General features: G+C 36.5%; 7 protein-coding genes across 9 annotated transcripts; 5 read left to right on the forward strand and 2 right to left on the reverse strand.

Annotated features, from left to right (window-relative positions):
• The first annotated feature begins 1,844 nt into the window (after positions 1 to 1,844).
• Positions 1,845 to 3,329, forward strand: LOC142556016 (mitogen-activated protein kinase kinase 4-like). Its single transcript, XM_075667214.1, has one exon. The coding sequence runs from the start codon at positions 2,074 to 2,076 to the stop codon at positions 3,109 to 3,111; it is 1,038 nt and encodes a 345-aa protein (XP_075523329.1). The 5' UTR covers positions 1,845 to 2,073; the 3' UTR covers positions 3,112 to 3,329.
• A 3,359-nt stretch (positions 3,330 to 6,688) lies between these two features.
• On the forward strand, positions 6,689 to 7,237 carry LOC142504497 (uncharacterized). The gene has a single exon (XM_075617350.1). The coding sequence runs from the start codon at positions 6,689 to 6,691 to the stop codon at positions 7,235 to 7,237; it is 549 nt and encodes a 182-aa protein (XP_075473465.1).
• A 258-nt stretch (positions 7,238 to 7,495) lies between these two features.
• LOC142556017 (O-fucosyltransferase 36-like) lies at positions 7,496 to 10,162 on the reverse strand. The gene is made up of 3 exons (XM_075667215.1): positions 8,748 to 10,162; positions 8,412 to 8,661; positions 7,496 to 8,135 (listed from the first exon to the last, which is right to left on the reverse strand). The coding sequence occupies exons 1-3, from the start codon at positions 10,046 to 10,048 to the stop codon at positions 7,959 to 7,961; spliced, it is 1,728 nt and encodes a 575-aa protein (XP_075523330.1). The 5' UTR covers positions 10,049 to 10,162; the 3' UTR covers positions 7,496 to 7,958.
• Positions 10,163 to 11,818: 1,656 nt separating this feature from the next.
• Positions 11,819 to 12,592, forward strand: LOC142504498 (glutathione S-transferase T3-like). The gene has a single exon (XM_075617351.1). The coding sequence runs from the start codon at positions 11,819 to 11,821 to the stop codon at positions 12,590 to 12,592; it is 774 nt and encodes a 257-aa protein (XP_075473466.1).
• Positions 12,593 to 14,175: 1,583 nt separating this feature from the next.
• Positions 14,176 to 15,907, forward strand: LOC142556018 (RING-H2 finger protein ATL60-like). Its single transcript, XM_075667216.1, has one exon. The coding sequence runs from the start codon at positions 14,667 to 14,669 to the stop codon at positions 15,546 to 15,548; it is 882 nt and encodes a 293-aa protein (XP_075523331.1). The 5' UTR covers positions 14,176 to 14,666; the 3' UTR covers positions 15,549 to 15,907.
• Positions 15,908 to 17,339: 1,432 nt separating this feature from the next.
• LOC142556730 (uncharacterized) lies at positions 17,340 to 19,767 on the forward strand. Its single transcript, XM_075668211.1, has 2 exons — positions 17,340 to 17,942; positions 19,667 to 19,767. The coding sequence occupies exons 1-2, from the start codon at positions 17,347 to 17,349 to the stop codon at positions 19,680 to 19,682; spliced, it is 612 nt and encodes a 203-aa protein (XP_075524326.1). The 5' UTR covers positions 17,340 to 17,346; the 3' UTR covers positions 19,683 to 19,767.
• A 2,644-nt stretch (positions 19,768 to 22,411) lies between these two features.
• Positions 22,412 to 27,008, reverse strand: LOC142556019 (ubiquitin-conjugating enzyme E2 34-like). Of its 3 annotated transcripts, XM_075667219.1 has the most exons (10): positions 26,859 to 27,008; positions 25,831 to 25,893; positions 25,097 to 25,151; positions 24,029 to 24,067; positions 23,805 to 23,868; positions 23,630 to 23,691; positions 23,521 to 23,560; positions 23,410 to 23,437; positions 23,205 to 23,296; positions 22,412 to 22,949 (listed from the first exon to the last, which is right to left on the reverse strand). In XM_075667219.1, exons 2-10 carry the CDS (start codon positions 25,885 to 25,887, stop codon positions 22,676 to 22,678), a joined length of 711 nt encoding a protein of 236 aa, XP_075523334.1. In that variant the 5' UTR covers positions 25,888 to 25,893; positions 26,859 to 27,008; the 3' UTR covers positions 22,412 to 22,675. The 3 variants fall into 3 exon arrangements, with proteins under 3 accessions (XP_075523334.1, XP_075523332.1, XP_075523333.1); XM_075667217.1 differs by having other exon boundaries at positions 23,521 to 23,691; XM_075667218.1 differs by having other exon boundaries at positions 23,521 to 23,691; positions 26,836 to 26,983.
• Between the last annotated feature and the right edge of the window lie 970 nt (positions 27,009 to 27,978).

Raw genomic sequence — 27,978 nt, forward strand, 5'->3', positions numbered from 1 at the left:
CACCTCTCAATCCAATTGAGCATTGGCTTCTTTTGTTTTTCCCCTCTTTTTCATTTTTTTTTATACAATGGGGTGAGTGTTTACGAGTCCCTGTTCTATACTAGCCTCATTCTTTGGAAGATGGGGTGTCATTGGGCTACAAGGCCTGAGGCTCGTTTAGTCTCACTATATACGAAGTTATTGTGCTTTTTAGCTAGTTGTTTGATGTCCGAAGTGGGATTATATCTTGTTGCAAGAACTTATTTTAATTGTTTTTAAACGTCTAGCCAATATGGAAAATACTTAAATAAGATCTTACACGCACTGATTTATTATCTGGATTTTTAATCTAATATTTTCGTGTGGGCAATGCACGAACCCACATGGATAAAAATCGAGCTCGTGTGCTGTTGGATTTTCACTGGGAGCAATCAACATCGAATGAATCGATTCTAGTCATTTACTCGACCGATTCGGGCGTCGATATTGTTGCTTGGATTGTCGTTGTCAACAATTGGAGGAATACACGAAACGGAATTACTTAATTAATTATAGATTATTGATATGAGAGTGGTAAAATCCAGTTTTGACTTTGCAGTCCTAGCCGATGACAAAGTAAAAGAAACGAGGGTTGAAATATGTAATCCAAAAGCAATCGCTTGTTCCCATTGCCACATTTTCCTCGAATATCTAATCTTATATTATAAATAGTATATTAAAAAGAAATGGTGAATTGTTTTCGATAAATTTATAATCTTTATTAACCATCTCATCTTAAGAGTGGTTAATATTATTTTTTTTAGGAAAAAAACTTTACATCAATGATATCACGATTCACTAAAATTCTTATAAAACAATCTTATCAGTCAATTTTATGACACAGATCTATTCCCGACTCGTCTCATTTTAAAAATATTATTTTTCACCGTAAATATGGATTGAGTCGACCGATCACATGTGCCTACTCCTCGGTCCTCATGATTTACCTATACTATAAATATTAATTGAGTATATAGTATAGATAATATATAATAAATATATTGTGTAATATATTTAACATATAAATAAATAAATAACAATAGTGATGAAAACAAAATTAACAAGAAAAAGACTCATCGACCGGTTGCGTGGAATTTTGAACAATCAAGTAATTCTAGTAGATGAAGGCCACTTAATCGCAAGCCAGCATAACGATTATTTATTTTGGTATACATTTAAAAAAAAAAAGTGATGTGTCCCAAGACAATTGGCAGTAGATATAGCACACCACGTGTCTTCAAACTTATATTTTTTATTTTTTAAAAAATAAATTAAAAATCATTAATTTATTTAAATTATTTTTATATACAAAATACATTTAAAAGATAATGAAATATTTAAAATATACTTTCAAACACAATTACGTATCTTATCTTCTTAAAAATAAATTTGAAAGATTTAAGTAAAAGGTTGTTTTATGTGGAAAAAAATAACCAATAAAATGAACTTACAATTATAATTTTAAATAAGAATTCAACGAATATAAAACTGTAATTATAAAATCAAAAACTCTTGTGAGAATATTTTATATGTGATGTCTGGAGTCGAAGAAGACTAAGAGTGATTATCGGTGTCAAGAGGTTGTACAGATAATGAGCGGTCTTTTACAGAGATGGAAGAAAACATAAATGAAGTTATCGCAAGTCAAAACAAGAGAAATTCTAAGATTGCATAGATATGAGACTATATTTTTATGAAATTTTTTTAAAATTTAATACTCATATCTATATTATGTTTCACATTATTTGATTTTGGAACCCGATTTTATTTTAAAAAATTAAAACTTTTTCAATAAAAATATAAAACATTTTTTATCTTTAAAATATTATTTTGACAAATAAGAAATCAAGCCTTCTTCCTCCCCTCTTCTCCCTTCGTTTTCCATGGAGTTCGTTGATTTTCCTCTGCAAGCAATCCTTTTCAAAGTCTTCGGATGATTCGATTATTAATATTTTAGTTGCAATCATTCAAAAAGGTGCTTTATCGTGGTAAACAATACAAACCCTATTTTTTTCTTGGATTCGAGAGCTGTTTTTGGGTTAATAACCAAGTATAATGAGACCCCTTCAACCGCCGCCTTCCGCCAATCGTTCCAACCGCCGAATCCTCCCTGACCTTACCCTCCCTTTGCCCCAACGAGACTTTTCCCTGGCCGTGCCTCTCCCTCTGCCACCCAGCTCCGCCCCTTCCTCTGGCTCCAGTGGTGGCTTCAACTACGGTGATCTGGACCGAATCAGCCGCATCGGCAGCGGTGCGGGAGGAACTGTCTACAAAGTATTCCATCGACCCACCGGCAAATTGTACGCCCTGAAAGTGATATACGGCAACCACGAAGATTCGGTACGGCGTCAGATGCTCCGTGAAATCGAGATCCTACGCGACGTCAACAATACCAACGTCGTCAAATGTCATTGCATGTATGATCAAAATGGCGAAATTCAAGTCCTCCTCGAGTACCTTGACAAGGGTTCTCTGGAAGGTGCACACATCCCCCATGAACCCACTCTATCCGATCTCACTCGCCAGATTCTCTCCGGTTTGTACTATCTCCACAGGCGTAAAATCGTTCATCGAGACATCAAGCCCTCCAATTTACTGATGAACTCCCGCAGAGATGTCAAGATCGCTGACTTTGGCGTGTCTCGAGTTTTAGCTCAAACCATGGATCCCTGCAATTCAGCTGTTGGGACCATAGCTTACATGAGCCCGGAAAGAATCAATACTGATCTTAATCATGGCAAATACGATGGTTATGCAGGGGATATATGGAGCTTAGGTGTCAGCATTCTTGAATTTTACTTGGGAAGATTCCCATTTGCTGTTGGGAGGCAAGGTGATTGGGCTAGCCTTATGATTGCGATTTGTATGTCACAGCCACCAGAGGCACCCGCCACCGCTAGTAAAGAGTTTAAGGACTTTATTGCTTGTTGTCTTCAGACGGATCCCGCTAGGAGATGGACTGCTGGTCAGCTTTTGAGGCATCCTTTCATTATGCAGTATGCCTCTCCGGGGAGCAACGGAAGTGGAAGCAATCAGGTGCATCAGTCTCATCAATTATTACCTCCTCCACCGCCACAATTTTCATCTTCTTGATTAGCTATATCTAATTTTGTTTCTTATTACTTGTTAACTTTGATGGGGTTGCTTGAAATGAATTCTGTAACTTGTTAGGCCATGTTCTGCATAGTGGGTTGCGGAGTGGTGTATGTTGGGCATTCTCACGATTATGAATCAATCTTGTCTTCAATGATAATTGATAATGTTGAATTATAGTTTTAAAAAAAAAGAGACGAGTTCTATTTAATGCTTCATTTCGAAGTTTCAACGATGCATTTTACTATTGGAGATGGAATTTACGAATACCCTTCTGTAGGGTTGATTTTCTTTTTACGTGAATCTGCAAATTGGCGTGATTAGCCTTCTGAGGTTCATCTCGGCCTATGTTCGAATATATGTATATATATAGTTCCTACTATCCCAAAATGATATGCACAATCAATCAAGTTAAGATCAATAAAGTTAATAGATAAAAATGCTACTTTTGGGCCTTTTTGTCAATAATGTTAACTGACATCTACGTTTTAAATGTGCATTTTATTTGTCATCGCATGAATAGATGACTGGTTTGGTTATGTTATGCACGACTCCTTTTTATGATGGATTGATACAAAGCTAAAAGGCAGAGGCTTGGTTGTACATCTTCCATTTCCTCTGTTGGAATCCTTGTCTTGTCGTGGATGTTTGTTGGTATCTTCCATGTTTTGCTACTATGTTTGCTAGATTGTTTGTGTAGTTGTGGTGAGTGCTTAGTTTAGTGCTAAAGTCTGATAGCCTTATGATTAGTTTTGGCCATAGGGTAAGATTTGTTTTTTTTTTGTTTTAAAGGATCCTGTGAGCTACTTTGGAGGAAACTTTTAAACCTTTAACCTTTTTTGCTTTATGCAAGGACATTTCCAATAATAAAGCACAGACCAGACATGTGATCTTGGTATCGCTAGCTTTTATTCTTGTTTCTGCTTTCTCATTGATTGTCCATCCATGTTACTTTGTCTATCACCATATAATCAAGATTGCTGCATCGGCACTTGTACAGGAGGATTGGTTAACATTAGAATATTATTATTTGTGGCCTGTGAATACGATCCATCCAATTGGTCTAACTTGGAATCATGAGATCCCATGGGGTTTGCTGTTTATTGCAGTGTACAAATTCTATAGATTTTGGGGGGTAAAAATTTGAGTTAAACAACACTATGCATGAGATTTTTTTTTTAAAAAAAAAAAAATCAATTTGACATGAAGTTTCTTGGGATGTAATTTCGTCGAAGAAGACCAAAGGGAAAAATATCGAAATTTGGTTTGACATGTTCAAATGGGAGGCGTTAGTCAGATGGAACACCAAAACAAAAAACTGAATTACATGGGACTTTCTTAGCCATTGACTAATTTTTGTGACGAGTGTGAAACCGTGTGAAAGCGGTAAGATCTATGTATTTCTTACCTCATTGAATTCGTCATACAATGCAAACCAAATATAAGATGCAACCGAGGCACGTCCAATAAATATACACAAAGTAGGTCTCTTGTGAGATGATCTCACGAATCTTTATCCGTGAGATGAGTCAACTCTATCGATATTTACAATAAAAAGTAGTATTCTTACCATAAAAAATAATATTTTTTCATGTATGACCCAAATAAAGGATCTGTCTTACAAAATAAAACCCGTGAGACCGTCTCGCACAAGTTTTTGTCATTATATATCTCTTTATTTAAAAAAAGTACTATTATATAATAAATTTAAGAATCAATAGGTGTATATATATATATATATATATATATAATATAGACGACTAAAATATTTATGAGCTCGTGACGTCATTTAGTAGTAACACGATTGGGTCAAACAAAAGTTAGATTTCTCGGAGGCTTTATATTCCCGCACGGGCCGGGGCCAATTAACGTAGGATACTTTATTATTGTTGAGAAGTTGGGCTTACTAGAAAGCCTACAACACAACCCAAGTACCATACTTATTATTTTACAATTTCCGAGGAAAAAAAGTCCAAATAATCAAAAAATTAGACCGTATCATTTAAATTTTTAAATATCATATTTTGTAAAGTAATTAATGAAAACAATAATAATAAATCTGGGAACGGTCGAAGGAAAGCCTTCCCCCGCTTGACATTTATGGACCAATAGCATTTCGCTGTCCACTAATTTAATACGGTTTTATTAATGTTATAGACTCGTAGTTGGGATTATTACTGTTCAAACCACCCAATAACTATTATAAGTTATAATTTGATTTATAGATTAGACAGTTTCCCACTATTTCTCTAAGAGTTTTTGTGACAAAAAAACATGTAAATTTTATCGATAAAAAATTAATTTTTAAAAGCATACCTTTAATTTAGTAAAATCAACTTTTATTTATAAACTTATGAGGATATTTTATTTTATTTTATTTTTCAAAAAATATTCTAAAATGATAATTTAAAATGGTTTTCGAGTTCGATGCAAAAAGAAAAACAAATAGATGCGCACCAGCGCGTGATTATCTGTTTATTACTAAATTCTTGCTCTTTCTTGATCATGATTAATTGTTTCAAGAATATTAAAATAATAATTATTATAAGCGGTGTAGATAAGTTACATTGGAGTAACACACTTGAATTTGTGCTGCATAATAAGTCCGTATGTATTTTTTTTCTTCCTCAATTCAAGTTATGGAAATATAACATGTCATATCATGTAACTGAAAATAAGAGAACATGAAGTTCGTGTTTCTATAGGCAGTGATCCTGTCTGGACATGATCAAAGGGCAAAAAGGGAAAAAGAGAGAGAGAGAAATGGATGGCCGCATGTTATGGTAGAGTTCTTTTTTATGTGCACGATGAAATAATGCTTGTAAAATCTGTTTTTTTATTTTAAAAATAGTAAAAAAGAAAGAGCAGGGAGTGTAGTCTTCCGGTGCATGCGTTGCTTGTACGTACACTCCGTCCGTGCTCGTACGATTCATTTTTAAACGAACACAAAAAAAATGGTAAAATTAAGAAATAGCGTTTTTGTAAACAGATAGATACCAAAACGCAATAGATATACCAACTTTATTATTTTAAAAAAAACAAGTGACATTTTCGTAAATAAAAAAAAAAACCAAAAAACACAAAGTGAGGGTTATTTTGGGAAATAAAAAAACATCTAATGGCTAAAAGAAGAAGAGACCATATAAGTCTAATTTGGGTAATTTTAGTTTTGTTAGGAATTAAATTACGATATGATCGTAATTTTATTTCAAATATTACCAATTAAATGAAAAACAATTAATTAAAGAGCCTCTTTCTTTAGTAAGATTATTCATGCAAATTATCCAAAACTCCACTCTGATTCTAATTTTACAGATCCTTCCCCCAATATTTTGATAGTTTTTTTTTTTTGAATTAAAATATTTTGATAGTTTTTATGTAATAAATTTCGAAAAGAATCCGAAAAATATATTACAAAAGAAGCCTTAAAAAATTTATATTTTTTGTAAATGAGAATTTCACAACAATAAACAAAGGAATATAATTTAATTTATTTTTTAAAAGAGCACCACAGATTTTAATGTTGTCTGTCTACAGCCCGATTACCCAATCATCAGTTAGTGGCCACAACAGAAAAATGGCGACTCTACAACCGTCTCTCCAATTCCCCAAACCATGCTCAGCATTCCCATCCTCGGCCCGCCAGAACCCACAACCTCGAAATCTCTCTATCCTCCGCGCCACAACCGAAGAAGATCCTTCCCCAGACGAAACCAAACCCGAGCCAGGCAAGGACGACAGCTTCGAAAACCGCCTATACCAGATCCGCCTTCGTAACCGCAGTGGCACGGGCAAGAAAGCCGAGCTTAGGAAAAGCAAAAAAGGGAAGAAAAGTGGGTCCGGGTCAGGAGCTGGGACGAGCATTTTCCTGCCTCCGGTACCACTGAAAGAAGCTTTGTCAGAAGGGTTGAGTGTGGAATTCGGGTTCAGCTCTTTTGCGGAGCGTATCCACGGTCGGCTTGCCATTCTTGGATTATGTGCTCTGTTATCAGTGGAGTTGGCGACTGGACAGGGAGTCATAAGCTATCATTCACCAGCTATTATTTTCATTCAGTTGTATTTCGTGGCTGCGGTTTCTGCTTTGTATGTCAAGTATGAGAAGGAGAAAATCAGTGTGTGGCCATAGGAAAAGAAATCGTGGTTTCTGTACGTATTAAAAAACTATGTTTTTCAAATTTTTAGTGGCCTGACCCTGATCGTTGCTTGTATCTGATGTTTTAATGCCATACAACAAATTTGTGACCAGAGAAAGATTTGGCATTATTCTAATTAGAAATTTAAAGAACAAGACCGTGAAAATGCATTTTCCGGGCATGTCCAGAGCCAGAGAACGCAACCGCTTGGAGAGTGCAAAAATCGTATATTAGCAGTCAAATGTTATGGATAAGCTGTCAAACATATATTCTCATTATTCAACAACACTAAGGATAATAGCTCAAAGTTGCCCCTTTGTACATCAGACCACTCCTGGGAGGAGATTCACAACAATGAAATGTTACATGTCCAACCAACACAACGCTCCAAACTGAGCTAGCCAAGACAATCAAATTGAATAAACAAAATCACTTGTGCTGAAGCCTATGAATCATCCATCTGAATGCAGATGGAAAAAAAATCAGCCCAGATCCCATCGCAGGATGTGTTTTGCCTGTTCAAACAAACTCCAACACAGCTAGTTTCCACTGCCATGTCTTCCGGTCGGTTATTCATGCCAACATAGTCTACGGTGGGTGATAATAAAAGAATTGGACAAAATAATCTAATAGAGCAACTCCTGTTTCTATCGTTGCCATCTAGATGACAGAATGTTTTCCTTTTGATTGTACATGAATATACAAATGACCCGTTCACTCATCTTCTGCAATAAAATTCGGATGTTCACCCTGGCACAGATATTCATCACATAAAGATGCTGATCCCCAGTCCTTACGAAGCCGCAAGATATCTTCCGTAAATGTAGACCCAGAGGATCCAATAAACACGGTAGACAGAGCACAAATAGTCTTGTCTAACATTGCTTCCACCTTCATGATGAAAATTCAATTTTAAATTGAGTCACTTGCTCTAACTTCAACAATTTTCAAAGTGTTTACTGATTCCAACAATTAAAGGAAAATTTCTGATTCATTTATGGCTGTTAATCAAGAGCTAAATTGATCGAGTCTTATTTTGTGCTAAAAGTTAGATTGCCTTCAACATAAAAAAACACAATATATCAACAAATACAATATCATAATTCATCCCGATATAAATGACGTGCAATTGAAGCGATTAAATAAACAAGGAAATTGCAAGCTCACCTGAGGATCTTCCTCAAGTCCATGCCTGTATAGCAAAGCATCCCACTTTTCCGCAAAATTACGAGCGGGTCTATGAACAAGTGGCACAATCTTCCCGTTCGAGGCAATGAGAGACTGCAGTAAACCAGTTTCACTTCCTGCAGCATCTGTAGAAAGAAATATCACAGGACTGCCAGCCCGTTCAACCACTCGATTTATGCAATCTGCGGCTTGAGGAACAGGGTAAAAGCAGCTTGGTTTCTTGGCGTTGCTGGAAAAACATCAACAAAGTTCACCAAGAGGTTAATAAAGCCACTGCAAAATGTGGAAACAAGACCTTAATGAATGAGAACAAACCAAAATTTCAAGAAACCGTGTCGCCGAAAATGAAGAGCTATGAAGTCCTTCCCTAGGAATGTCTGAATAAAACGTTGAGCAGTGAGCAGAATTAGCCGATGTGGCTCAAGCAGCGTCTTACATTTGTGGGCAATAGGACCACCAGACTGCATTACCTGGTCCCTCTCAACATCTGCAAAGAACATGTCTCCAATTGCAATAACATCATCATCTGAGGTAAACTTACCTAAGACATCCTGAACCGTTCTTTCCTTTGGATTCTTCACATCCTCCTTCCAAACAGCTTCAATCTTGCCAAATGTGAGACCCAACCCCTTCAACTTCTTCACATGATCACCATCCACGAAACAAGGCTGTGGCAATGAGAAATAGCATAAGAACTTGTCGATATGCACAGAATTCTTCTTACTCTCCAACAATTCCTCAAACGTTACCACAACTTTCCTTCCCACACATTTGTTAATATGCTCAATATCCAGTACCCGGTGGAACTCGTAATCAACCTTTGCACTAGGGATCACCAAAACACGATTAAGCAAAGCTGCAAAGAACATATGCTTCTCCAAACAAATCAAATGATTTGACATTTGACCAGAAGCACAAATTGCAAAAAGATACTTGTTTGATTTTGGCTTCCACTCAATGGTCTTCCTCTCAGATAACCTCTGATCCACCTTCCCGCACCTACTCCAACCCCCAAAACTTGCATCTGTGTAGTTCTCAGTTAAATCCACGAAATCCCCGTTTTCATGGGATGACAAAAGAATCCCTTGAATTTGTTTGTTCAATAAAATCTGGCTAAAAACACGAGATTTCAAATCTTCAAGCATCGAAGAAGTCACAATGTCTTTATCATTATCGTCGACAGAAGTCCGATTCACAACACCACTATTCTTCACATCATCAAAATATAATTTCGTCATCAACGCGGTCCGATTCCACGTTTTGAAGAGCTCAGTTTCCTGCTGCTGAAGCAAAGACAGAGCGCGCAATTCGGACTCGCGCATGCGATTAACCGAAGGATTGTCGCCGAGATCCTTAGCCATCGGTATGCGGGTTTGGAAAAGGTTCTTCAGGTCTGTTGTAAAATAGAGCAGCAAAATCATGATGGACAAGAAAACGGCAAAAAGATACCTCTTATGGCATTTGCGGGAGGTGCTCGAGATTTGATCCTTGAAATCGTCGATCTGGAACGAGGAACGGCGGTGGTTAGGGGAATGAACGGCGTCGTTGGACCTGGCATTCTGAGAAATTAGGTTTTCGTGATCCTCCTCTTTATCTGAGTGCTCTCGTTCCATCATCACCCAACCCTTGTACTACAATTTGAGGAAAAATCACAGAAATTGTATGAGAAGAAGAGTAGTGTGTCTGTGCAGTGGAAAGAGGAAGGACAGCTAATTTCCATCAATGGATTTGTGGTTGGACAGTGACCCATTACCCGTCCAAGCCATATTTATTTTCTGGGTCGGCCCAATATTTCATTGGACTGTATAGTGCCAATATCATGGGCCGTTAAGGAATACTCATTAGATGTTAGCTCATGATGAAACTCGGGCTTTTTTTAATTAATTTTTGAAAAAAAAAATTAATTTCAAAAATAATTTTACTTGGTAGTGTTTCACAGTGACAACATCGTCTGCTACTATAAACAGTTGCTGCTGCCTCAGGGAAGATTTCATCCTACTTTGTGGGGCACTGTCCCATGAGAAGATCAAAGACCTGATTTTAATCACGCATATGTGGGGTCCATCAATTTCTTTAAAATCAATGGTCCAGATCCTGTGGGGCATTGCATATTTATTTTCGAATTTATTTTTGAATTACATAAAGTATTAATTTTATTTTTAAAAGTCTAATACAATAGTTTTGTATGTCAACGACTAAAATTTAATATTTAACATAAATATATGATTGATATTGATTTGATTTTCAAGAAATTAAAAACAATATATATCATACTAAAAAATATCATTTGTATTATTATATCAATTAAATTGTATATTGTAATAAAATTTCATATTTATGATTTAGATATTTTGGAATTATATAAAATATTATTTTTTATATCAAAATATTTTTTTTTTTTTGAACACAGATCAGATTGACCAACTCAAAATCAAACACATAAATAATTATTCACGGAAAACCAACGCGTGCATGATACATTATTGTATATATGAAATAATCCTTCATTCTTGACTGGTGAGTAATAGGGATCGTCGTCTTAAGGGCACCCACATTGGTTGGTTAATGGATGTTAATAACACCCATTAATTTTCGCCCACCAATGTGGGCGCAAGAATTAATAATCTTGGCTGCCATGTCAGCCAAGAAATTCATCAGAATGAACGGCGTTATTTCGAAATTTGCGACGGTTTTTCGTAAAACCATCGCAACTTTGCGACGGTTTTCAAAGTGAAAAGCGTCTGTTTTTTTTAAAAAAAGGTCGCTATTTGCGACGGTTTTTTAACACCCGTCGCTATGTGCGACGGTTTTTCGAAAACCGTCGCTAATTATCACCAACGGCTATTTTCAAACGGCAAAATTATGCACCAACGGCTATATTCGAAATTACTCACTATATACACTAATCAATTTCTACAAATTCATCCCACAACATTTATCTTTTCATATTTTAAAGCCAAATGGGTGACAATAGTCAGAACTCACAAAATCGACCTCGATTTGTTTCTTCTACACAATATCCACCACAATTTCCAAATTGGCCGTTTGTTTCAAATTTCCAAGGTTATGAAAATCCTTCGAATCATCCAAATTACACCTCCCGAGCTCCGTATCCACCGCCTACACCTGAATATTGGCAAAGTATAAGCAACCCAGATTTCATGCCGCCTTATTTTTATGGATTATATAATCCACAATCCACCAATATGCCAATCGAAAACGAGCCGCCAACTCCTACGTTTGTCCCAGAGACTCAGTTGTCCGACCGTGAAACACGAGTTGATCTCGAAAATGTGCAAAATGCTGATGTAGATGTTGAGGGTACGAAGAAGCGAATAATATGGAAAAAGGAGGAAGACGAGCTACTAGCGTGATCGTATGTCACAATGAGTGATGACCCAGTCATCGGCAATGATCAGAAGGGGAATGATTTCTGGAGACGTGTTGCGGACTACTACAATGGCAATCGTCCCGCTGGTTCATCTCGGAGAGCTTTAAACGTGATTCGATCTCATTGGCACAATACTGTCCAAAAAAAGGTAAATCGCTTCAACGCAAATTATAATAGTGTTTACAATACTTATCGAAGCGGCCATGGTGATGAAGACATATTGCGGTTTGCATATGAAAAATATCGTGATGAAAATAATGGAGTTGCATTTAATCTGGAGCATGTGTGGAGAATCATGAAAACCCGTCCACTGTTCACTCCACAGTCTGATGATCACTTGGTTGGTACAAAGAAAGCGAGAATCTCAGAGTCGGGGGCTAGCAACACCTCATCGAACAAAGATGCGAGTATTGATTTAGATATAAATGAAGAAGATATTCGTCCAATTGGTCAAAAAGCCGCAAAAAGAAAAGGTAAAAACAAAGCAAAATCATCGATGGAGGATTTGACAACCAGATACGACAGTTTGTTCGAAAGTTTTACTCAGTATACAGACATAAAGAAGAACGAATCTGAATGGAAACAAAAAGAACTTGCAATAGAGGAGATGAAAGCAAAAGCGGCTTTGAACAAATCTGAAGCTAAAAAGAGCAAATATTTGCTTAAGGAATACGAAATCCTTTCGAAAGACACTTCACAAATGACGCCGGAGCAGCTTATAGTTCATGAACATCTGTGTGACCAAATTAGAGAGAAATGGAATATGTAATTTTCGATTGATGTAATTCTCTTTTCAATTATCGTAATTCGTTTTCTTTGTATTTTGTGTTTTTTTTAAAGAGATTATGTTGAATAATATTTTAAATAAAAGAGTCCAACTTTTTTTTCATTTCTTAATAATATTTTAATGAATATTGGAATTAAATTATTTTTAAAATAATAATACTATTTATTTTTAGTAATATTTGTTGTAAAATTTTAAAAATATTAGAAAGATATTAAAATATTAAAAATAAAAAAAATGAGTAAGTGGTCAGTGGGATCCATAAATAATGAAAGTTGAAATTAAATGAATGTGGGTGTGTGTTAATAATGGGGAAGTGTTAATGTAATGAATATGTGATTCGTGGACCCCATCATTTTTTATGAGATAGAGAGTTATTAACATGTATTAATTCCGACAAATGCGGATGCCCTAAGTTCGAGACCACAGGCTTATGATTTGTACGTAAACAAAAAAAAACAATTATTTCGATTTCATAACTTTGTTGGAACTTGGAAGTGTTTCAGATAACATTCGACCCTCCCTCAATCTGGGGAAACGGATCTCTTTAAATTTTTTAATAATTTATTTATTTATTTTGTCTGTATTAAAAAAAGAAAAAGGGCTTCAAATTTGCAAGACAAAAGATCTCAATAATTGCCAGACAAATGATGATGGCAGTTTAACCAATCACTCATAAAATGCTAATTAAAATTCGTTCAAAATCTGTCTGAATTTTCCTTTCATCGTGGTATTAAAATCTACTGCCAAAATATCTCCACTGCCAAAATATCTATTACATATATAATATATATAAAGAATAATATAGTAAATAAAAGAACTAAAAAAGGCAAAATGATTAACATGCTTGTTGGAGAAAAAGGGATTTACTCTAGTGAAGACGACCAAGGCAATAAACAAGAGAGTCGGGTATTTTGTCTCTGTTTCACCAAATAATTATTATTACAAGTAAATTTTTTTTTCATTTATAAATATAATATATATATATATTATACCCAAAAATTATTACAAAAAAATTCGAATTCAAATCAAGAAGACAAATTTGAACACTCCACAAATTATAATTCCTTCCATGGTCAAACTAAAGCCAAACGAAAAGTCGAGATAGTTGCCTTCTCCCTCTTAACTATTGTAATCAAACATAAGTCATATCAATTACATCAAAATTGTTTTAAAAATATGAACTTGTTGGAATTGTTTATTTCTAGCTAGCTATAATTCACATATTTATATAAAATCAAATTAATGATATAAAAAAATACATTGGTAATTGAATAAATTGGTCGAGGTATGATAATCGATTTGACATCAAGATCTTAAATTTGATATAGTTATATTGAATTCGAGATTCATTTATAATGATCTTACAAATTTGAATAAATGGTAAGTGACGTGTGTTTCATCAAACATTTAAAAAAATTAAACAAGAAGTTGAGATGAAGGGGGCAATACATGTGGAAGCATCCAAGTTGATGAGTCGCTGGCCCGTTCAAAACGCCGCCGTGTGAGATTCATTTAACACTGATCCTAAGTCTACGCTGACTGCTATTTCTTGAGACATTGTTCTTTTCATCTTTATTTCCAACTCAGTGGTTTGTTGGACCCGAATGAATCATATTTTTTTCCCTCTCTGGTATGATGACGAGAGTAGAATTTTCTTGAAGCTTGTTTTTATATATAAATGCTGAGGATTCTCATTTTTCTAAAGCGTCCAACTTCATCTTCATCTTCCCTTTTGCTTCCGCCATATTTCTTGTGAGTTTCATCTGAATCTTCTGTAATAGACGATATATATCTATCTTTCTTGGGCTTTGCTCGAAATCTCAATTTAGTGCTTCGAATTTCGAGGATCAGTAATTGAAGCTAGCGTAAAATCTTGTTTGGGATCTCCCTGTATACGATATGTTTGAGGAGATTTCAATGCTATAGAGCTAAAACAAAATTTTCTGCTGAATTTCAAGAAATCTCGTCGACATTCTGAATCATTTTTGCCATCAAAATCTCTTCGAAAGCTGAAAAAATCTCAACTTTGTCTTGTGGTTCCTGGGATCTGAAGAAAATGACAGACTCAGGGGCTGGGAATTTTGGTGACTCAAGTGTGATCGAGCTCACGGGAAAGATTATGGTGGTGACCGTTATCCTCCTCTTTTTCGTTATAGTGTTTGTCTTCTGCCTCCACCTCTACGCCAAATGGTTCTGGTACCGTCGCCAAGTTAATCCCACAACCACCACCCGGCGCCGCCGACGATTAGACTTCTCCGCTGGCTATCATGAAGCAGCAGCTGTTGCCGCCTTGCGCCGTGGCCTCGATCCTTCACTCCTTAAAACCATACCCATCACTTTATTTGATCCCAAAGAGTTCAAAGATGGGCTAGAGTGTTCAGTGTGTCTCTGTGAGGTCGCCGAAGGTGAAAAATCCAGACTTCTACCGAAATGCAATCATGGATTTCATGTAGAATGCATTGACATGTGGTTTCAATCACATTCTACTTGCCCCCTCTGTAGAAACCCTGTTGCAAATCAGGGCCAATCCTCTGAGAATTCTGCTGCTGATTCAACATTAGAAACTACACAACAAATTCCAGCAGTGGAGAATCCAGATTTTTCAACAGAAACTCCAAATTTTCCAACCAATGTCTTATTCTGGGGTGATGAAACTCAAGTTAGCACTTTTGGTCCAAATTGTGTGGCGGAAGATCATCAAAGTTGTGCTATTGATGAGCCATCTAGCTCATCCTCAAAGTCGTTATCTAGGAATAATCGGCTAGATGGGATATTGGTGATCGATATTCCAATGCAGATTAATGAAGAGGAAGAACAAAAGTCACCAATGCCGACAAGACTCAGATCACTTAAAAGGCTCTTGAGTGGTAATAGAAGAACCAATCCATCTAGTCCTAGGAATTTTGACCTGGAGCAAGGAGTCCGAGGACAAAGTTAATTGCTTCATTCTTTATACATTATGGATCGTTTTGGAAACTTCGTGAATATACAGATTGGGATGATTAAAATTCCACTTTATGCATTTATTTGTTCGATGTTTTTTAATTCTTGATGGAGATGAAAGGTTGGATCCATGACTCTTGAATTCTATCTAAACAGAAGCACTGGCAGTGGATATACTGTATATTTGATAGATGTATAGTTTTGCTTCTCTGAAAAGATGGAAAAGTTTCCATATCTTACAGAGAGAGTTGGATCATATAAAAAACAACTGTTGGTTGGATTTGTTAGTGGTTGCAATACATAATAGTATATTTCTTCATTAATCTTTCAATGGTAAAGCTTGTGCATTTTTTTCTGTAATTTTTGTCACGCTTTCTACCAATTCTTCTGTTGTGGTTTTATAATGAAATTATCATCACAAATTTATCTGATATGGAAATATATATATGAAATCAACTGGAACTAATTTAGTAGGAAAGATGAGCAATTGGATTGCACATTCTCTTTTCATCAACAATTACATTTTTTCACCATTCAAATATCACATATAAACCCATAAAAAGACCACTAAGAAACAACAATTTTCTGGTTTATTGCTAAGTCACCAAGTAAACCGGTCCATATGAATGAATCCTGTGTATTCTGCTACCAGTGATGTTGCCACACTTCCTTGGATTGGACCAGAAACATGAACCCGGCCACGCTCCAGTTTAGAAATGGTGGTACCGCTTATAGTTTACATTGTGGATTTATTCTTCCTGTCAAACTTGAACCAAAAGAAGATCGAATTTTTCTGAGATTTCATGTTCTTCGTCTCCCCATCCAATTGCTGCTCTGGTGATGCTCCAAGATTTGTTATATTTAATCTTTCCTGGCTTGCGTTCTTTTTTGCTTCTTCCATGAACTGAAATGGAAACCAGCTAAAATCTTATCAACTAACTTCAAGAACTGAAAAATAGTGCCTCAGAAGCAACAAAAGAATTTAGTATTGGAGAATGATGGTAATGTAAAAAAATAATGCAGGCAACAGATTTACAAGAGTGAGCTCAAAGATTGTGCTGTAAATGAGCGTAATCATACAGTTGTAATTAATTTTCCCGTTTCTTGTCATTAATATGCTTACCGTCTGTGGAACTGAAGCAACAAGAACGCCCTTTTGTGCTTCAGATTTTGCAGACACAAAATCAAGAAAATAGCAACTCAATTAAAGTCGTTCAGGGGAAAAAGGATTACATTATTTTGGAGACATGAGCATGTGAAATAATATAATTATGCTGGAGCAAGTAGCATTTTACTTTTAGTTATGACTAAAAGTCTCATTCACTTTACAAGATTTTGTTTTTCACATGAAACCAAAAGGCTTCGATATAATAATTGGGTTTGGTACACGAAACTCAACTTTAAGACTTTAATTTAGTAAAATACTAGCGGATCGAGATTTACGAGTTGTATAATATTAGAAATTGATGTGATTCTTATTTTTCTTTTCCTTTTTTTATGCCGTATACACATTTTTCATAGGTTCTCTGTTAGAATATAATATATTATAGTTAGCTCTCAAGGGTAGATTAGTCATTTATTCTTTTTGTGTTTACCCTAGGTATATAAACATATTCTCTTTGTATTCTTTATTCAGTTTTACAATACTACGACTTGAGCCTTCCGCTCACTCTCTATTTCTTCATGGTATCAGAGCCTCCATCTCATGGATCTGTCAATCGTAGAGAAGAACTGTTAATCTCATCCACAGCTTTCGCGGATCGAACTCCGCGGTGATCTTGCGGGGGAAATCGATGTGGGGCTATGTCACAGGTGTACGAGACAAGCCTACAGACCAGACGAACCCTGATTATGCTGTGTCATTGGATGTTTGGGAGGCAGATAATTCGAAGATTATTACGTGGATTAATAATTCTGTTGCGCACTCAATAGGTACTCAATTGGCAAAATACGAGACTGCTAAGGAGGTTTGGGATCATCTGGCACGCTTGTATACACAGTCTAATTTTGCCAAACAATATCAATTGGAGACAGATATCCGTGCCCTTCAGCAGAAAGATATGAGCATCCAAGAATTTTATTCTGCCATGTCGTCACTCTGGGATCAATTGGCATTAACAGAATCTGCAGAATTGCGAGCATTCTCACCTTATATTGCTCGGAGAGAAGAACAGCGCTTGGTACAGTTTTTGATGGCACTTCGGAATGATTTTGAGGGTCTGCGTGGGACGATTCTTCATCGTAACCCTCTTCCTTCTGTTGACTCGGTTGTAAGTGAATTGTTAGCTGAAGAGATTCGTCTTAAGTCTCACGTTGACAAAGGGACAATCCCGATTACACCATCTGTCTTTGCAGCTCCTCAACGACCTCAAGCTAATCACCAAAACAGGTCAAATACGAAGGTTTCTCAAGATGAGTGTGCTTTTTGTAAAGAGAAGGGGCACTGGAAAGCTCAATGCCCACTATTGTTGAGTAAAGGAAAAGTGCAGCCGCAACAGCAACAACAACGACCACACAACACTCCGTGGAAACCATAGCAGCAACATCAGCCATCTCAGAACACTCCATGGAAACCACAGCAGCAGCAGCAGCAATCTCAGAACACTCCATGGAAACCTGGTAATCCATCAAACCAGTGGACATATCGACCACCTCAGTCTAACAATGCAGTTGCTGCACCGTCTTTGGATCCGTATTTGTTTGAGCAGTTTCAACAGTTCCTCGCTTCACAGCCTCATGCTATGTCAGCTTCTTCACATATAGGTTTGTCATCCTCTGGCACTTCAGGTATATCTTCGTCCATCTGGGTCTTGGATTCAGGAGCATCTCATCATATGTCTCCTGATTTGTCATCTTTTGCTTATTTGTCTCACAATTCTTCCATTGAAACTGTGACTGCTGATGGTACACATATGCCATTAGTAGGCGTTGGTTCTCTTGTTACGTGTTGTTTATCTCTTCCCGATGTATACTATATTCCCAATCTTACACTTAATCTTGTTTCGGTCAGTCAATTATGTGAGTCTGGATACTTAGTCTACTTCTCTTCTTCAAATTGTTATGTGCAGGACCCGCGATCCCAGAGGCTGATTGGGACAGGCCGTAGACAGGGGGGACTTTATGTTTTGGATTATCTCAGAGTACCAGATGTTGCAGCATCTAGTGTGGATCTCTCTTCTTTTCGTTTGAGTCAGTCGTCTTCTGTTTTTTATTTATGGCATAATCGTCTAGGACACGTTTCTGCGTCTCGTTTGAATTTTTTAGCGTCTACAGGAGCACTAGGAACTTTGAAAAGTCATGATATTTCTGATTGTAGTGGTTGTAAACTGGCAAAATTTTCGGCATTACCTTTTTATAAAAGTCTATCTTTTTCTCCTACTCCTTTTGATCTTGTTCATTCAGATGTGTGGGGACCATCTCCTGTTCCCATGAAAGGGGGGTCGAGATATTATGTTTCTTTTATTGATGATTGCACTCGTTATTGTTGGATTTATCTGATGAAACATAGATCTGATTATCTTGCTATTTTCAATGATTTTAAAGCTCTTGTGAAAAATCAACATTCAGCTGTCATCAAGTGTTTTCGTTGTGATTTGGGGGGTGAATACACTTCTAATGATTTTTCGCGTTTGCTTGCTTCTGATGGTACCATACGTCAAACCTCGTGTAGAGAAACCCCTGAACAAAATGGTGTTGCCGAAAGAAAACATAGACATATTGTTGAAACAGCTCGCTCTTTCTTACTGTCTTCTAATGTTCCTAGTGCATTTTGGGGTGAAGCAATTCTTACTGCTGTTCACGTGATCAATAGAATCCCAACTTCACACAACACAGGTTTGTCACCCTTTGAAAAAATGTATGGTCATGCTCCTGATTATTCTTCATTGCGTGTTTTTGGTTGTGCCTGTTTTGTTCTCTGACCGCAGATCGAGCGCAATAAGTTGTCTCCACGCTCTGCTCTGTGTGTTTTCCTGGGTTATGGTATTGGTCAAAAAGGGTATCGTTGCTTTGATCCAATTAGTCAAAAACTTTATGTCTCTCGTGATGTTGTGTTTCTTGAACATGTTCCATTCTTTTCTATACCTGTTAGTTCGCATAATATGACACACGCAGATCTTATTCGTATTGACCCTTTCACCTCCGACACCGACGAGACTTTGCCCACGACCACACTAGAGACTCCTGCTTCTCCAAATCCCCCTACAACAACCCAATCATCTCCTGGCATCGCGGATAATCCTTCACTCCGTCAGTCCACTCGGGTTCGTAAGTCTACTCGACTACCTGATTTTGCTTATTCGTGTTATTCTAGCTCTTTCGCTTCATTTGTTTCCTCTGTTCATCGTCTCTCTGAGCCTTTATCCTATAGCGAAGCTGTTGGTAATCCACTTTGGCAGAATGCTATGGCTGAGGAACTGACTGCTCTTCATCATACTCATACATGGGATTTGGTTATGTTGCCACCCGGAAAGCACACCATTGGCTCTCGTTGGGTCTACAAGATCAAGACCAAATCTGATGGATCTATTGAACGCTACAAAGCTCGTCTTGTTGCTAAAGGTTACTCTCAGAAGCATGGTATGGATTATGAGGAAACATTTGCCCCCGTTGCTAAAATGACGACAGTTCGTACTCTAATTGATGTTGCTTCTGTTCGTCGATGGAAAATCTCTCAGATGGATGTCAAGAATGCTTTCTTGAATGGTGATCTTCATGAAGAAGTTTTTATGGCTCCTCCTCCTGGTGTTGCTCACCAACCTGGTGAAGTTTGTAGACTTCGTAAGGCTCTTTATGGTCTCAAACAAGCTCCTAGTGCTTGGTTTGAGAAATTTTCTATAGTGATTACTTCGCTTGGGTTTATTCCTAGTCATCATGATTCCGCATTATTTGTCAAGTGTACTCCTGCAGGTCGTATACTTCTGTCTTTATATGTTGATGACATGATAATCACCGGTGATGATATTGATGGTATTGAGGCTTTGAAATCTGAGTTAGCTCGCTGCTTTGCTATGAAGGATTTAGGTTTGCTACGTTACTTTCTAGGAATTGAGGTTGCCTATTCTCCAAAAGGTTATCTTTTATCTCAGTCAAAGTACATAGCAGATCTGTTTGAGCGTGCACGTCTAACTGATAACAGAATAGTTGATACTCCTCTTGAGACCAATGCTCGGTACTCTCTGTCAGATGGACCTCCTTTGCCAGATCCTACCTTATACCGTACTATTGTTGGCAGCTTGGTTTATCTCACTGTGACTCGTCCAGATATTGCGCATGCTGTTCATGTAGTAAGTCAGTTTGTCACTGCACCAACTACAGTTCATTGGGCTGCTGTTCTTCGGATTCTCAGGTATCTTCGGGGAACTCAGTTTCAGAGTCTTTTGTTTCCCTCTACTTCCTCCTTAGAGCTGCGTGCATACTCTGATGCTGATTGGGCTGGCGATCTCACGGATCGTAAGTCCACTGGCTTCTGTATTTTTCTTGGAGATTCTCTTATCTCTTGGAAAAGTAAGAAACAAGCTGTTATCTCTAGATCTTCTACCGAAGCCGAGTATTGTGCTATGGCTTCAACTACTTGCAAGATTGTTTGGTTACATTGGTTGCTTGCGGATTTCGGTATTCTTCTTTGTCACCCTACTCCGTTATATTGTGATAATCAGAGTGCAATTCAGATTGCACGCAATTCAGTTTTTCATGAGAGGACAAAGCACATTGAGATCGATTGTCACGTCACTCGTCATCATCTCCAGCTTGGCACCATCACGTTACCTTTCGTTCCTTCTTCTCTGCAGATAGCTGATATGTTTACCAAGGCACATTCCGCTTCGCGCTTCCGTTTTTTGTCTGACAAACTCTCCATGCTTTTAGCTGTAGCATCGTGAGTTTGAGGGGGGATGTTAGAATATAATATATTATAGTTAGCTCTCAATGGTAGATTAGTCATTTATTCTTTTTGTGTTTACCCTAGGTATATAAACATATTCTCTTTGTATTCTTTATTCAGTTTTACAATACTACGACTTGAGCCTTCCGCTCACTCTCTATTTCTTCATTCTCTTTCATGGTTGATAAGCGAAAGGGTTTGAGGGAGGGAGAAAGAAAGTGGAGAAGGAACCTTGGTTTTATGGGTTTCTATCCATTTAACAAGTCCATCATCCATATTAAGACAGTTTGTCTATGATTGTCAATTAATTAGGAACAGATACAAACTCCCCTAAGGCTAATGCCTCAAAATGTAACCACACCCAATTTCAAATCGTCATTTTTACGGAAAATGAAATCATTTTGTGAACCTTGGAATATACAAATTCATAGTGGGAAGCATGGATTCAAATTTGATTTATCATAGGTTGATAGAATTGAAAGACGGCTGCAATCATTATTAAGCAAGCATATTTTAAATAGGAAGTGGGGGATTTAGTTTTCTACGTCGCACAATGCGGTGGGCTTAAAATGAGCTTTGTCTGTCTTTCTCAAGTATTCACAGGAGAGCACAAAACAAGAGCGAGTGCGAGACTCACAATCCGAGGGTTTCATGCAATATGATTAAAATAAAGTTAATTGATGCCCTGATTAAGGGCTCTATCGATGATTCAAAATGACTGATTTCGCATCTACTTTTTCTTTTCGAACTCTATTCCGATGTCATTAAATCTCCTTCCATTTTTATAGAAATTGACATATATATTAATGATCCAAGAACTAAATTTGACTACATTATAAAAGAGAGATAATTATACCAACTCGTCGTATGTTTTCTGAACCTGATGTCCACTTTAAGCCATCATATGCCGCATTGAATACAACTCACGTGCTAAATTTTGAAGATCCAACCTCAATTATTCTTAAAAGCCAACGCACCGGGACTGAATCCACACTAAAAAATATAATAAAACATCAAAAGTTAAAACATAAAATATGTAGTAGAGCACAACCGAAAAAAAAATGGTGAACACACCACACCAGCATATTTGGACCAAAAATCTTAACAGTCCCTTCATTAATACATCTATACAAAATCTCCGAGAGTTTAGGCCCATAAGACAATGGATCGGTCACGATTCAGATGTTTACTGGCTCACAATTAAGCACTTACAATTCTTCCCTTGAAGGGTCTGTATGTTACTAAAGTTGTAGCAGAGGCAGAGCCATGACACCGCCAAAAATGAAAACTAGCAACAACAACCACCAGGAAGGGAAAGATCTTTGCCTCAGGTTATTCACTTCTTTCGGGACTTCTATATTTTTCTGCTCTTCTCCGGTCCCACGTTTCTTCAGCGAGGGTTCAAAATTTTCTTCTTGAATGGATGCAGGTGCTGACTGTTCTGCCGATTGCTGTGCTGCTAGCTGCCGTTCGTATTTTTCCACATGTTCTGGAAAAAGTTTCCTGAATGTTGGGCTGTTTCAACAAAAGAAAGATTGGGAAAAAAGAAAAAGAAATAGTGAAAAACCCACCTCATAAATGCAATGCTAAAACATAAATAAACAATGTTAAGTAGCTGCAAATCTTTCAAAGATAATACATAACTTTTTGTTAGTTCTTAAAAACGTATGTCGAGGCAAACTTTAGACTCGTTGAGATAAAAAGAAAATCAAATATATTTTTCAATCATCTTGTTGAGCAGAAGATGAGCGTCAAGTTTGTAAAACTCACTTTTTACAGTTGAATGCCAAAGAAGACTTCGCAAGCCTTTGTTTCTCTTCTGCAGTAGTTGTGACACTGCCAGTAGTGGGACTAGTGTCCATCTGAGAACAAATAAACCAGGACGTTGAGCCGTTCAGGTAAGTCACGTCTAATTTCAGCTTAAACTTAGAACTATAATATCTTGTCACTCTCAACAATTAGAAAGCTAACTCACCATGAAAGAAAGAAGCCCTGTCAATATGCTGCATGGGAATAAGAAAAATCAGCACAAGAAACTTAAGACTGATGCAGGAAATATATACAACCATCTTCCTTGCAGAAATACCTTGAGACAGACCACATAGGGTTCCAACTCTCTGGATGGACTGGAAAATGACAGCGTAAGTGAAACAAGATGTAGAAAGCATTGACATGATTTACCATAATTAACTTACAATCGCTCATAGACAGGCATATCTTCTTTTGAGTCATAAAGCGTCCATTCGGAGTAGTCATACTACATAAGACATAAACAACAATATACATTAAAAAAAAACACTATAAAATTTAAGCAGATCATGGCACCATCACACTTAGAGCATTGTGGTATGTTTGACCATCAAAAGTCACCTGATTCCTGGAGGTTTAAACGGATATTCTGGTGGAAACTTTATCTTTCCATAATAATAACCACCTACATCGATCGAAAATATAAAAATGAAAAGGAAATAGCATCATGAGTGCTCCATATATAAGCACTTTAGCATAAATGGGCATGCAAATAATAGTCCAAATACTAATGTAAAGTCTCTATTTAAGCTATATACACACAACGAAACCATGAGAACCAAAACCTGCAAATGGCGTTCCATCACTCCCCTCCAACAAATAATCTGACCACAAAAATAGCCAACAAAAGATATGTCAGCAGATGAGGACAGCATTACAGAAAATGATGCTCACTAAAATTCATATCTCAACAAAGATGAATTTTCAAGTTAATCAGAAACTGTAGGACATGTGCTGAGTTTTTAAAGCTTATTTCTTCTATCCTTTCATCCCTAAATATGTCGCAGAGTAAGGTACTCAATTTATCACATATACTTCTTAAAGTTACTCAGAGATACCTTGTATATAAAACACATCAAAATGTAAAGAATGTAGGATTTTATTCAGGAGAATGTGTAAAATATTCTTATACAGGAGAATGTGTCAAATAATAGACAAGGAACACCCATTCAACCCACATCATAGTCGACCATGGGCAAAGTGGAACACTGTACCTAGAAAGGAATACAAAAAATAACAATAAAAAAAACAAAGAATATCACAAGGCACGTCTCAACCTGCATAAAAAATCCTTACTATGATTTGTAAGTTTAGCGAGTGATCACAAGAAGCTGAATTTGTTAAGATTGAAACTTGAACCAAACTCAACCCCAAAAACTATGGACAGTGCAACACATAATGGTGGAACTTTGCCTCTGATACCATGTTAAGATTGAAACTTGACCCAAAGCTGTCTCAAAGGGGATGATTGTCCAAGTCTATATATGCAACTCTCAGGAACTCTATCCAACCGATATGGGACATCTTAACTAACATCTTTCACGCTCTAGAATGAAATCTGGAGCATGATGTTTACAAGTGGCCCGAGTATGGGCAGAACGGGTGGTCGGACCGTCCAACACATAATGGTAGGTCTGAACTTTGACACCGTGTTAAAATTGAGACTTAGATCTAACTCAACTCCAAAAGTTAGCTAAATTAAGAGGATCGTTCAAATCCAAATATGCAACTCTCAGAAATTTATCCAACCGATGTGGGGGACATCTAACAGAATTGAAAGAATATGATTGAGCTGAGGAAAAGATGCAAGGTGCATTCATACAGAGGCATACAACAAAATCCAAGCAACTTACGCCACTCAAGGATGTCATTGGGAAGAGGGCGTGCCACGACATTGGAAACAGGTTCCTAGGAATGCATAACAAAATAATCAGCAAAGCAGAGATGAAGATATACATAACTTAATAACAAGAAAATTCATTTTATAAAAACAAGTTGTGCTAGAGTAAGTGATAAACAAAACCATTTTTATTGGTTGTAACAAACATCCTCGGTCCTCAAAAAATGGCTGATTCGTCACCACAACAAGACTCGATAAGAAAGTCTGGTGATCAAATTATCTTTTTAACCATTGATGATGGTTTCTTCAAATATAAATGGAAATCAGGGCCTTCTTGTCCTCATTCTACATGCTTGATGGTACATAATTCTCCATTGTCTAAAATTTACAGATTTAAAGTGGCATCAATACCTAAAATTAAAAATTCTTAAAATTTTTGGCATTTTAAAAGGGCCTTAAATGAAGTATCATCCAACTTATCTTACTTCACATAATATCTCCGGCCATGGCCAAAGTTATCTTAACAATATTATGGCATACTTCTGCAAAACATTTTCCATTATACTTGCTCATTCCTACAGTGCTATACTCGTCAAATTTCAAGTGATGAATTATCTGACATCCAAGCAGCATAACTCATTGTGTCCTTCAGCAAGTACTTTTTTATGCATCCAGAATAAAATAATGAAGGTATATGATTCACAATGAGAACGCATGAAAGCGTTTCCAGGCAAAAATGGTACTTACTTTACAAAGTGCTCTGTATTCCTTCTGAAGGCGCTTTACGCATGCTTTTTCAGCCATCCCAGCCTGCACAACCAATCATCACAGGTTTCAGAAATTTTCAACTGTATTCACTGTTATAATATGAATTTCCTTGTGCAATGAGAAAAGTTGCCTTTACATTTTAGGCAGAAAGGTATTAGATGTTTAAGGTTTTCCACCAAGTGCCATAAAAATATCACAAATTTACCACCGGAATCACGCAAAGAAAACATTAAACATAAGTTTCAGTGTCACCAATATTAAAACAATAGAAACAAGACCAACATTGAAGAATGTGATGTTAAGGGTCAAAGCAGTAATTCGTCTACAACATTATCTCAGAAAAAAATTTCAGTCTCATCTACTGAAGTTTTTCACTATTCGTTAACTCATTCAGTTTATGCAGTTTTCGAAAAATAGCTCTCAGAAATGCTCGCGGAAATAATTTTACACAATCTGATAATATCTCCTTACCCATAAGTATTAATGTTCCCACCGCTAATTAAAGGTCTCTTGATAACAAGACTACAGATTATGACAAAGAAATCAACATGTGTTTTCAACCTAATAGGAATAGTTACAATAACAAATGAAATTAATAGACAGCAGTTGGTGATTTAGTGCCAGCAGAGCCACAATCTTCTTAATTTTTCAACACAACAATTTTCAGTATTGTATCTCTAACCCACCCACAAATTACCTCAAAGCAGAGCAATTCCCACAATGACAACACAGAAAATTTCTGCCATGGAAAGATGGCCTCAACTTTTCGTCCATTAATTCTATGGGATCAATAATATAAAGCTGTAGACGATACAGCAAGAACAGGGCAATATATCAATCAAAGCGCACACGCACACAAACCGAACAAGGCGATTGTCAAATCATCAAATTATCCCAATTTGATAAAACCCAGATCAAAACCTAGTAGGACTAAGAATTTATTACCCAAAAGAAAAATTATATCAACAGCAGAGAAAAACATACATCTACATAAAATGTAACAGAACCTGAATTCGTAGAGATATCTGATCTACACGATGTGATATTCTACACTATCAACGGTGGGAATTCTGAAGTTGGTGTTGGATTTGTTGAAGCATAAATTTCCTCTTTCCCGGAGATGTCTGACAATTTATTTATCCCGTCACGTAGTTTATTGTTTTTGCGAGAAGTTAAAATACTTTTTCAACCCTTGTACTGTGGATGAGTGGGATTCGACAAAGGGGTAAAGATGGAATCGAACTATAATGCTTTGCAAACTAATTATAACAAAACGGTCTCACAGATTGTATCTTGTGAGACGAATATCTTATTTGGTTCATCCATGAAAAAATATTATTTTTTTTGTGCTAAGAGTATAACTTTTTATTGTAAATATCGGTAAAGTTAACTCATCTCACAAATAAAGATTCGTGAGATCGTCTCACAAGAGACCTACTCTAACCTTTAATGTTTGAGCATGTATATTGTAAGATAATTTGACATATTTATATACATGAGACTACTTAATGTGGTCTATTTTTTGTTGTGAAAATTAATATTTTTTTTACATAAATATAATAATTTTTCATGAGTTTGATCGATCAGAGATAAGTCTCACATTAATTTTTGTGTTTATTTTCTCCAAGGTTTTTTGTAAAGTCGGATTTTTTTTTTGAATAAACTCGTGCATACGATAAAGAAACATTGCATGTTTAATTTTTTAAAACTCGTGATACTGTATTGTTTGATTGGAAAATTTTCTTAATGAAATAAAAGTTGTTGAATGGGCAAAATCGTGTTTGTTATGTATATGATATGAAATTGACGAATATTGTGTTTTTATTTATAGGTATGCGTGATTTATGGGATGATTTTCTGCATGACTTAAATCTGGGTTTTCATGGAATGGTTTGCATTGCAATTTACATGCACACAATTCTTAGTTAAATGAATATTCATACCAATTCAAAAAGGCAAAAATTGTGTGACATGTTTTCACGAGTCGTATTTTGTTAGACGGATCTCTTATATGGATAATCCATGAAAAAATATTACTTTTTATGCCAAGAGTATTAATTTTTTATTGTGGATATCGGTAGGGTTGACCCGTCTCACGTATAAAAATTAGTGAAATCGTCTCACAAG

This window comes from Primulina tabacum, chromosome 9, assembly GCF_025594145.1.
Source record: "Primulina tabacum isolate GXHZ01 chromosome 9, ASM2559414v2, whole genome shotgun sequence".
NCBI lineage: Eukaryota > Viridiplantae > Streptophyta > Magnoliopsida > Lamiales > Gesneriaceae > Primulina > Primulina tabacum.